Consider the following 12,646-nt stretch of genomic DNA (forward strand, 5'->3'; position numbering starts at 1 on the left):
AATCAGGCTAACTTCAGGGAAAAAAAGAAAGAGATTAGATATTTGAAATTTTTACCTTCATTTTGAATATGACTTAATATGAGAATTTTAAAAGTTAAAATAAAAACTGTGTTATTTTACTCAGTTCGTCAGAATTTTAAAAATAGATTATAAAAGATACAAAGGAGAAAGACTTCTAAAACCTAACTTTTGTCATGGTTTTACTGGACTAAATTAAATGTGTTTTGTAAGGTTCTGCCTAAGTGAAAGTCAAGTAATTAAGAGTCATGAGGTGGCTTCTTCCTCCTTTGCCCATCTTTACATATTTTTTTAAAAACTTCCTGGCTGTAGCATGGAACAAGTACTCATTCAGACCAATTTCTTATAATCTTTACATTTGTATTACTGCCTGATAATCATGGTAAATTCCATAGTCTTTGAGTTGTCAGTGATTTCAAAGAGACGCACCTAAAACCCCCATAGGTACGGTGAGTAGGTGAGTAGATACTACTGTTTTCTTTTTGCAGATGAGAAACCAGAGGGCAAATTATTTGAAGTAAGTGTTGTAGAGCAAGGGGAGCTCTCAACCCACCCCTCAACTATAGCCTAACCCTTCTTTTCTAGGGTCAGCCTGGACTAACGCTGTGTGCCTTACCCGACTTCCTCTGAAACAGTGCCTCATGGGCAGTCATCAAACACAGAGTTTATCAAATTTACACTGTCTTTGTTAAGGGAGTAAATTATGCAAAACACACATTATAGAGAGATTTTCAGTAAGTGTTTGAAACAGTTTTATCACACAGAAAATTAGATGAAAATTAGTTTTATCACACTAGAAAATTAAACGAGCCAAAATGGCTTCACCATGTAATCTAACCAATCAAAGTTTTTAAAATGATAGATAACAAACTGCTGTCGACTGCACCATATATCCCTGCAGTGCATATGACAGCACTTTCTTCCCCTTGTGATGTCCAAATTTTAATTAAAGTGAGAGTCCTTAAGGACTCTTGGACTGTAAAATCACCAGGCCTCATAGGCTTGCAGAACTGTAGCATTGCAGGTCTTGCAACGTAGGCTTTTTTTTTTTTTTTTCCTTAAAGCAGGCAGTAGGAAGTGATGCTGTTTTCATTAAGAGGAAAACTAAATTTTATACCATTGCAGTAAGGGATGAGCAAGGGGGTCTTGTTTATCCATCTGCTTCTTGATTTCCAGATACGGTGCCTGAAAAAAAAGTCATTATACGTTTTGATTTTTCTTAAAAATTCCTTTTTTTCTTTTCTCTTTTTCTTTTTTTGCAAAAGGAAAATCAGACTGAACAGGTATGCCTTATCCAGTTAAACGTGAAGACCTGTGGTTGTGACATGATAATGGCAGCCATTACCCTAGTTGCTTCTCCCCAAGATGATATGAACTCTGACCTTCCATGCAGGACAAAGGACTTGCCGGAACGTTTTGATAAGAGGCTCAATGGAATTTTAGCCTGGCTTCCATGCACTAGGCTGGAAGTCCCTGGACCACTGCTGAGTCTTTGCTCAAGAAAACCCAATGTTGCTAAAACACAAAAGGTACCAATCCATACAGTTAACCTTTCAGTAATTCTCTTATCCCCCCTGAAATTTCCATTTCCCCAGAGCCCCCCCTATTTTCACTTCTCTGTAGCCCCTTTTTGTTCCCTCTCTGTTTTCACTTTAAAAAATCTCGGTCACCTTGCCTTACTCGGAGGTGATCTCAGCTCACACTGCAAGTTTCTCTCCCCTACTGCAGTACTTGAATAAATCTGTCTTGTCACCTTTATCAAGTGTCTGGTTTCTCTTTGACATTTTTAACATTTAACTAACATTAAAGCGAAACTTCTAATAGCTACTACTCATGCTCATATCTGAGGGTACTGACTTCGGGTAGATCTTTACATGAGAAAATTGGACAAAATTTACATAAGACGATGACCCCTTCTTTTAAAAGTATTCACCCAGATAATTAACAATTAACAAATATTTAAAAGGAATTCACCCAGACAATTAACATTTTCCTAGAAAGAAAGGCAATCTGTCTGTGACAATTTAGGCCAGTATAATGTTATATTTATTTGGAGAAATTTAAAGAACTTGACAGGATAAAACCTGACAGCATCCCTATGAAGTGTACACTGAGGGAGAAGGCAACATTACTATTTACCATCTTGGCAATGAAGAAACTGAGGCATCAAGCAATTAAGCAACTGCTCAAGGTTGCAGGCCACGTCACTGATGAGCAAATCATACCACATGGGCCTCCAACTTCCCAAGCTGACACGCAATCATCTCCATTCCCTCCTATTAAAATAGCTTACACGTGACCCAGAATAAAGGCAGCAATTCTTGGCACAGAGCTGATCCCAGAGTCAGGGTTTGTAGCTATTTTTAGATACAAGAATGCTCTGGATCTACGGTATAGTATAAATATCCTATACCAAAGTCTTTGGTGACCAAAAATGTTTAATTGTATGTAAGGTACTGCAATAGGTTCTTTTTTCCCCCTAAGTGGAAATGCATTTATTGTTTTCTTTTCCTCATACAAATTATAAATGTTTGCTTGAAAAGGAATTCTGATAATGTAGAAAGGGCATAGAAAAACAGGTGGAAAGAATGACGGCTTTTAAGCAAATAATATAACTTGTGAATTAAAGGATCTCTTGTTTACCACTGTCTGACACATACCATTTGTTGAATGGATGAATGAGTATTTGACTTTATAAATAAATAACTATCAAAAGAACCAAGAATCAAATTTGGGAATGTGAAAATGTACTTTGGGCTTCCCTGGTGGTGCAGTGGTTAAGAATCTGCCTGCCAATGCAGGAAACATGGGTTCGAGCCCTGGTCCGGGAAGACCCCACATGCCGTGGAGCAACTAAGCCCGTGCACCACAACTACTGAGCCTGCGCTCTAGAGCCCGTGAGCCACAACTACTGAGCCTGCGAGTCACAACTACTGAAGCCCGTGCACCTAGAGCCCGTGCTCCACAACAAGAGAAGCTACCACAATGAGAAGCTTGTGCACCGCAACCAAGAGTAGCCCCCGCTCGCCACAACTAGAGAAAAGCCCGCACACAGTGATGAAGACCCAATGCAGCCAAAAAATAAATAAATAAAATAAATAAATTTTAAGAAAGAATAACTCTTTTTAAAAAATGTACTTTGGATGCACATCTGCAAATGGAGTAGATGGGGTAGTGGGGGCGGGGGAGTGGCACAGAAGCTTTGTGGGCCCCAAGACTGGAGAAATCACTATTCCCTCCCTTCCCAGAGAAAGGCAATGACTTACCATAAACTTGCAAAGGCCTCTAGGGGCAGTGCAAGCCTTGAAACCACCATATGCAAACTCAACCCGCAATGTGTGGTATTGTCAATTAGATTGTTAATTTCTACTTATAATGATGAGCTTCAAACCTTTCGCCAAGTGTTTGGCAGTGGAAAGGCCTCAATAGTTCAATAAGATGTGCTTTTCTAAGTGCTGGACTCCTGCCCAGGGATATATTGGACTTTCATAATAAACCCTGATCCTTGCTCATCAAACTCCTCCACCAAAACCTCCCTAGTGGCCAAAAATATAAACTCATGCTCTCAAGGTGTCTGGTGTCTTCCAAAGTTCTTTTGAGATTCTGTGTTACATCTAAACTATTTACGTGTAATTTACATTTGACAGAATATTAGTTTTGATTTTAACATTAAAATGTTTTGAAATTACTACCATTAATTAAAATTGGCAGTCGAGGAAGATGGTACCAGATTTAACTTTTACCTTAAGATATTCCAACAAATTCTTGTCTGAGTTTGAGAGCCGAGCATTCAGATTATGATTACGCAATTACCCTCCAAAGTCACAGCGGTAGCATGCCAAAACACTGATGTAGTTTAATTAAAACATCCTAGTACAAAACAATTTTCATTTTTTTATGATTTTAATTGTACTCTCATATAATAGAAAAGTCTACATTTTACCACATGGCCAGTACTCTCAGATATTTTAAAAATATAATTTCACTCAAGCAAAACTGAACTGTACAAGACCACAAGATGATAAACTTACTTGTGTCATTTCTCTAATAGAAGTTATGCTGTCCAATGCTTTCATTACTCGATCATAGTTCTTCTTCTGTTTGAATGGGGGAAAAAATAGTATTCACCGTAAGCCTTTGCAAGTCTGCACGTTACTTGAGAGACATATTATTTCTGTACCTGAATTTTCCATCAGGGTCAATTTGAAAGCAATGACTGTGTTGTGTACACAAAAGGGAAGACTTTGGGCTTCCCTGGTGGCGCAGTGGTTGAGAGTCCGCCTGCCGATGCAGGGGACACGGGTTCGTGCCCCGGTCCGGGAAGATCCCACATGCCGCGGAGCGGCTGGGGCCGTGAGCCATGGCCGCTGAGCCTGTGCGTCCGGAGCCTGTGCTCCGCAACGGGAGAGGCCACAGCAGTGAGAGGCCCACGTACCACAAAAAAAAAAAAAAAAAAGGAAGACTTTAATAAGATGGCTCAAGGACATAGGATTTATAACTGAGTCAGAGGGAAGAAAAAAGAAAATAATGCCAGTTTTAGTGTAAATACATAAAATGATGTTCAGCTTACAGGGGAAAAGCTATAAATACACAAAAGATATTAGGCTCCTGATTCTTGTTGTCACCACTAAAAAATTAAGCCATGATGAATAAAGTAAGCACAGAATCCTTCTAAAACACAAAAATCCACTTTAAATCTTACAGTTTCATTTTGCTTTTAGTTCCTTTTGATTGGAAGATTGTTACCAAACAAGTATGATTAATAAGTGTGTAAATGACACCATACACTCAATTGATAATTCATTTTAAAGCACACTGAAAATATGTGCACTGTTGCCACTTGTGAAGGAGGGAAAGTGTTTCCAAGAGAATTTTATATAGTCCTTGTTTCCATAAAATGATTTCAGGATGAATAGTAATAGAAACTAAGGCAATTTGGGCTCTCATGTAATTTGAAAATCATGTTATTTCAGAAGAATTCTGCCAAACTTCCCTGAATATTTATAAAACTGTTTTCTCAAGAAATGTCAGTTGATCAACAATATGAAATAAACTTTCACTAACCTTCAGCTAACTGGGGAGGGAGAGAGGGGACGGCAAGAGAGGATGAAATAAAAATGCAAAAGAAAAGGGAAAATTTGTCCCTTAACCCATGATCCTTAAAATTAAAATGAGATTACATAAGTTAGACTCTCAAAAAATATATGATGAAATTAAAATAATCATATTGACCATTATAAAGCCAATTTATTATAGTTATTTACCCTACCTTCCATGCAGATGGGATGTGTAAAGATCAGAATTGAGTGGGATTAAAGTTAAATGGGTCTAGTTTGATGAAGGCAAAGTTAGCGAAAATTGTTTTAAAGCTAGAAAAGAGAGGAGAAGTAACAGGATACATGAAAGACAAGGTGGAAGTAAATCAAATTTGTGGAAAAAGAATATCATATTTGCTAAATGGATACAGAGTTCGTGACAGGTCATGGGTATGATGAGACAGTAATTTAGCTAAGAAAGAAGAAAGCTAATGAGACTAAAATCTCAGTTATTGTTAAAGGAAACTTGTGACTGATGTGCTAGAATGACTACTTACCCTTGGGTTGAAGGCCAGCATCTGAGGATTGTTAGGATCTACCACAGAAGGATATGGCTCGAAAATGACAACTTTTCTAGGAGATTCCAATGCGGACCTACACATGGATACTAGTAGATCTACCACCTTGAAATACAGTACATAAGATAGTTATTACCCTTCAGGTTTTTATCAAATGCTTTGCCACTGTTTCTCCCTCTCACGGTAGGTAATTAGGAAAGATTCAGGATGGCTAGCAATTCTCTGAAATCTGTAATTTGTGACTTTAGATCAAATTTGACCAAACCTGACTATTAATTTAAAGTAACTAATATTTAAAGTTACTTTAATATATGTTATTTATAGGTAACACATATTAAAGTGACTAATATGTGTTGCTTCCAACTACTCACGTCTTCGTATCTGTCTTTAACATGTCTTTGTTCATTAACACATACTACGTGCTAACATTGTTGGTAGGTTCTGTGGAAGAACAATGAACAAGGACAGGTCCTTGAAAAGGTCTCGTGAAATTTTCCTTTCAATGGAGAAGATGTGCTGAAAAATCAGTTAAATATACGCTTAAAGACATATAGTGTCTGGCAGTGTTAAATGCTATAAAAATAAAGCTTGGCATTAGAGACTTAGGCCGTAGGGGGGACTATTTTAGCGTGGCAGGAAATGTGGTGACGTTTCAACAGAGACCTGAGCGAAGTGGGAGACGGAGACGTGACTAACTGGGAAGAAACCATTCCGGGGGAAGGAAACTGCAGAAAATGAATCTGACATGCCCCAAGGACAGTAAATCTCCTGACACCATCTTACTTCTTCCTACTCTCCTCTGACAAAGGCTATTAATGCCCTCTGATTTGTTAAATAAGATGGCTTTATTCCTATGCGCGTCTATGACTCCTTCGCACAATTCACTAAGAGGCAAGGCGACACAGCAGTCAAGAGCGTGGCTCCCCTCCCTAGTTCCCCAAAACAACACACTCTAGCAACTGGATCAAGAAAGCCGATACTGTCTAAACAGAGAGAGCTCATCAGAACGGACCGTACCTATAGGGTAAAGACAAGAGACTTCATAAGGAAGCGGCTAACTTAATCTTTATAGGGAAAGATATTTCCAGAAAGTTTTGAAACAGGCATTTAAAAAATGCACAGTAAGAGTAGGACAATTTTTGATTCTTATGGTTAATGATGGGGGTATTGTGACCTAATGACAGTAGGGCTTACTATGTTGTGTGTATACTCACAAAAACCCATCCACCCAATCACAGCATCCAGAATTTTTCCAGTGACCTAAAATAATTAGCAACACTCAAGCCATCGGGTATAGGATCTATAAGTAACACATTCCAAAGTTACACAGACATAGATACCCACAGGGACTTACTCAGAAAACAGTAGAACTGAACAGCTAATATGTTTCTACCACACTATTCCATTTATGTGTGTGTGTGATGTGTGTGTTTGCAATAAATTGGATTCCAAGCAACAGATAATAATAATAAAGGCAAATTAAAACCCTCCTTTTTGTTTCCTCTCCCATACTCATAACTCTTCTACCCCAGAAAGATGCACCGTCAACCCAGATACAAATGTTTTCAGCATTATCTGGTCTCCTAATATAGTAAAACCCCAAGCAAGGAATCCTGAGAAAGAATCATCAGTAACATAAAGAGCCTTTTCTGAAACCTTTTGGGGCCAGGAATTGGTACAATCTTATAAATACCTTAAAAAATTATATGTCACAGTATGCATTTGAAGCTTTGTAAAATACATACCCTTCACGTTATGTATGATCAAATGATCTTTGGACAAGGGTGCCAAGGACCACTCAATGGGGAAAAGACAGTCTTTTCTACAAATGAGGTGGGAAAACTGGATATACGCATGCAGCAGAAATGAAGCTGGACCCTGTCTTACACCACACACAAAAGTTAATCAAATAGAATTAAAATGTAAACATAAAACCTTAAACTGTAAAATTCCTACAAGAAAACAGGGGGGAAGCTTTATGACATGGATCTGGCAGTGATTTTTTAGATATAACACCAAAGCCATGGGCAACGAAAACAAAATTGACAATAGGACTCTATCAGACTTTTATGCCTCAAAGGACAAAATCAAGAGAGTGAAAAAACAACAGGAATGGGAGAAAATATTTGCAAATAATTTATCTGATAAGAGGTTAATATCCAGAATACATAAAGAACTCCTATAACTCAACAATAAGAAATCATATAAACTTAATTTTAAAATGGGCAAAAGAACTGAACAGACATTTCTTTTAAGAAGCCATACATACAAATGGCCAAAAAGCATATGAAAAGATACTCAACATCACTAGTCATCAGAGAAATGCAAATAAAATCCACAGTGAGATATCACCTCACAACCATTAGGATGGCTACTATCAAAAAAACAGAAAATAAAAGGTGTTGGTGAGCAGCTGGAGAAATTTGTGCCCTTGTGCACTGTTGATGGGATTGTAAAATGGTGTAACCACTGTGGAAAACAGTATGGAGATTCCTCTAAAAACCTAAAAGTAGAAATTCCATATGATCCTGCTGTAAGTGACAATCCCACTTCTGGGTATATGGTCCAAAGAATTGAAAGAAGGATCTTGAAGAGACGTTTGCACACCCATGTTCACAGCAGCATTATCCCACAACAGCCAAGAGGTGAAAGCAACCAAAATATCCATTGATGGGTGAATGGATAAACAAAATGGGGTATACACATATAATGAAATACTATTCACCCTAAAGAAGGAAAAGCCTCTCACCTGTTACAAAATGGATGAACCATGAGGACATATTATGCTAAGTGATATAAGCCGGGTCACAAAAAGTCAATACTATATGCCTACACTTGCCGAAGGACTCTAAAGTAATCGAATTCACAGAAACAGAAAGTAGAACGGTGGTTGCCAGGGATGGGGGTAGGGAGAAAATGGGAGTTTTCAACAGGTATAGAGTTTCAGTTCCTGCAAATGAAAAAGTTATGGAAGTCTGTTTCACAGCAATGTGAATTATACTCAACACGACCTGAACTGTGCACTTTAAAACGATGAATATAGTAAATTTTACACTATTGTGTTTTTCACTACAACAAGAAAGGCACAAATGGATACAAGATAACCCTGAACAATGTTCCCCTTTCAATCAAATACTTTAATTAAAAACCTTGTGCCCAAAGCTCTCAAAACAATCAAAACTACCAGAAAAAGCAAATGCATTGTTTTGCCACTCATTTTCACCGGTGACCTTAAGTAAATTATAATGAAATAATGGTATGTAGGGGTAAAGAAGTTAATTAAACAGGAATATTTTTGTTAATATATGTCTTAACCTAACTGAATAAGAAACAGTGTAACTACCCTGGCAAAATTCCTGCTGTCCACCCGAAGTCACATACTCCTTTGCTTTCAAGGTATAGGGCTACTACTGCCTGGAAGCAACTGTACTGCCATGCTGACATTTTCTCCCCGTCTTGTTTAAGTCAGGCCATAAGACTAGTTTTAACCAATGGACAGAAAGTGGAATAGGGGCGAGCTGATGAAGAAAGAGGCGCTCTTTCTCCCCTTTCCTCCCTTCCCCTCTACTGTATGCCAGTATTGAAGACAGCAGACTCATGTGGTGGACGGAATCCGGTTCCCTCAGTGATCACACAGTTGCCCAACAAACATTCTAACCGAACAGTTGTGTGAGTTAGAAATAAAAGCCTACCATCTTAAATCACTTTAATTTTATGGTTTATCTGTTATAGGAGTTAGCATTCAGAATCTTTGAAACAACGAAAGGTTTATGTTACACTGTTTGGATTTTGTACTCTATTTACATATGTTAATTTTTTCCACAGAGTAAAATGACGTACAATGTAATCTGGAAAAGAAGTGAATTTAAAATTGTAGACTAATGGCCTTCAAACAGTTCAAGAGTAATTCCTTTTATCTTTTCTTTTTTTAAAAGAAAATTGTATATGAGAGACCCCAAACATAAAAGAATAAAATGGAGCTGCTGTTCTGGATAAGCAGTATCAGAGGCCTGGAATCCCAGCTGCTTGAGACACTCTCATGGCAGCCCAGCCTCCTGCAGATCCCTCTAAAGAATGTTCTTGCAACCTCCAGAGCTCCTCAGAGACCATTAAAAATACAGGAGTCAACTGATGCAACAAGGCTACAGAGATATAGTCTTTATTTAGAAAAGGAATCCATTTCCATGTAATCTCTAGGATTATAACCAGAATATTGGGATATCTCCTTTAAAGTGGTGAAAAGAATATTCCGCATTGACTTTGGAGTAGAATCACTAAAGTCTCTGAGATTTTTGGATACTGATCTTTAGAGTTGAATCACTGAATTGATCTGATCGAGTATTTGTGCCTTGTTACTATCATTATATAATCCAAAAGTAATTTCACTTTAAGAACCATTATTTTTAGAGATGTATCTATAGTAAGAGGGGAAAAAGCACCTATTATTCTTTCAACCTAGCCTACTGTTAATATGTTAGTTTTCCTTCTAAACAATTATTCCTTATTTCTAGGCTTTACTTCCTTCCCTTTTCAAATTGTATGCGGGATACTTTACTTCCAGTAAAATGCATAAATATTAACTATACTACTTGAAAAATTATACATATATATACACACATATATCCATGTAAATATACATGTATGTGCATATGTACACTCATACACACACCCGTGTAAAGTTTATTTTTACATAGCTATAAATAGCATATATTAAAGTACCTTTTTTCGAGCAATATTAGTTTCAAGGGATGAGAAAAATGTTACCATTTTTAAAAAGAGATAAAGACTCACCATGGATAGATACATTTGAGAAACCCTCTAAGTATAGGCTAGTCATTTTCTTCAGTTTTAGGGATTCTCAGAGCTTTTAGTATGCAAATTTGTGCACACTGGGTATAGGGGCAATATTAAGCTGCATTTTTGAAATTTATTTTAATCATGGAATCATTTTTCACATTGCATATGATCAATGTTCTGTTTGCATTATTTTCATTTATAACTCATTACATCACAAATATGGTCCTTAAAATTTCATCAAGTGGATGCATCTCAGTCTAGGTAATCAGTGAAATAACGAGGTTAAGGGAGTCTAAATCCATGAGGCGTGGGCTGTCTGTGTTAACTGTTGTACCTTAGTCTAGTGTACTGCCTGTTACATAGCAGGCATTTGATACTTACTATAAGAATGACCAGATGTCTGTTGTGTGATCATTCTTTCCACCCATCTTTGTGAATTTTATACAATTCTTTTACATTTAGCTTCCTTTGATTTTTAGCGAGACTAGGTATTTTCTCATGTTTCTTTACTAACTATAGGTCCATATTTGTGAATTCATTTCCTCTGTTAATTTGTGATGATCTTCATGTTTTTTGTCTCAATTTTTATGAGCTTCTATGTAATTAAGTTTGTAGCAAAACACGTTTTTTCATAAGTGTGTTAGCTCTTAGTGTTCACTATTTTTTCAAGTAAAAAATGTGAAGTATGTATGGACTCAGATCTGTTGATATTTTTCTTCATGATTTTTTTGTATCTGCATAAATACATGAACCTGAGGCCCTACCTAGGCTGTGCATGCTTAATTCAACCCTCCTCTAGTGTGGGCATAATACTTTTAAACAAAACTATTCTTTAAGCCATTTGGAATTTGTTTTTGCACACAGCATAAAGAGATAACCTGTTTTCCCCCCCATGTTGTAGGTCATTTGTTCCCCCCTTCACTAAACCATTTTTATTTTACAATATAATGTGATACCTCCTTTAATACGTATTAAATGTATTTATAACTTGACCTATTTTGGGGATAATCTGACTTTCTACTCTTTGCCAGTACTATATTTTTTCAAAATATCATAGGATTACATAATATGGTTTTGTATTTGGTTGGTCTAGCCTCACTTAATTAACACTCATTATTTTTTTGTTTTCTGTAATTTTTTTTCTCATCTATTTATTAGTATTTCAGTCAGGTTCCATAAATGAACAAAAACTAGTTGAAATTTTAATGACATTGCATGAAGTAATAAATTTTGGCATCTTTACAATGGATTTTTTTCCTTTCCAGAAACATGGGATGCTTCTCTACTTTCAAGTTGTTTCTTTGTTTTTATATTTTCCTTCCTATGTCATAAACATTGCTATTGTAAAATTGAATGCTCTCTTTTTATTACATGGTCTGTCCATTATCTTTTCACCTAAGTTTTAAAAATAAATTGGCTTCCATTTTATGGCACTATAACTTTACAAATAAACATTACATAATGCAAGTGCAAGGGTTTCAGTATCTCAATTTCACCACATAAGAAAGAAACGTAATTATTTTTCAAACAATTAAAGTTGGTTTAACTTCTCCTCTTGGCAATTGCAAAAGGACAAAAAACACACATTAGATAAAGCTGGCAAAATTTAGTTTCTATCTAGAAATATCAAATGCTGGTTTGCTTTCTTAATCTATCAAGAAACTATCAAAAATTCATCCCAGAGAAAGGTAAAGTTAGCTAGTGGATCAGAATAAATTTTTCAAATAAAAATAGTTAGTATCACATGTTACTACCTGAGCTCCAGTTGCTATTTCATCAGCAGCTTCATTCATTACTCCCAGGGTTTGAAAAGCAAATACACACAGCTCTCGTTCACACACAGTAGGCTACAAAAGAAAAGGGAGTCAATTCAACATTTTTTCCCCATCCTCCAATTCCTAAATTAAATGTATGACATTCTTTACAATAAACAGAAAATGCAAAGTTTTAGAATATTAAAAAAGAAAGAAATATTATTTACAATAGCCTAGATGTGGAAGCTACCTAAGTGCCCACTGACAGATGAATGGATAAAGATGTGGTATATGTATAAATACAATGGAATATTACTCAGCCATTAAAAAGAACGAAATATTGCCATTTGCGAGAACATGGATGGGCCTCGAGGGCATTAGGCTAACTGAAATAAATCAAACAGAGAAAGACAAATGCTGTATGATTTCACTTACATGCATCTAAAAAAAGAAACAAATGAAC

At 36.5% G+C, this 12,646-nt stretch overlaps 1 protein-coding gene across 1 annotated transcript in view; it reads right to left on the bottom strand.

Annotated features, from left to right (window-relative positions):
- Positions 1-12,646, bottom strand: part of PARP8 (poly(ADP-ribose) polymerase family member 8) — a 188,981-nt gene that overhangs the window by 31,135 nt on the left and 145,200 nt on the right. Inside the window, 4 exon segments of the mRNA XM_032625106.1 lie at positions 1,136-1,203; positions 4,050-4,115; positions 5,612-5,737; positions 12,184-12,276. Of these exon segments, the coding sequence (XP_032480997.1) occupies positions 1,136-1,203; positions 4,050-4,115; positions 5,612-5,737; positions 12,184-12,276 (353 nt within the window).

This window comes from Phocoena sinus, chromosome 3 (assembly GCF_008692025.1).
Source record: "Phocoena sinus isolate mPhoSin1 chromosome 3, mPhoSin1.pri, whole genome shotgun sequence".
Taxonomy (NCBI): Eukaryota; Metazoa; Chordata; class Mammalia; order Artiodactyla; family Phocoenidae; genus Phocoena; species Phocoena sinus.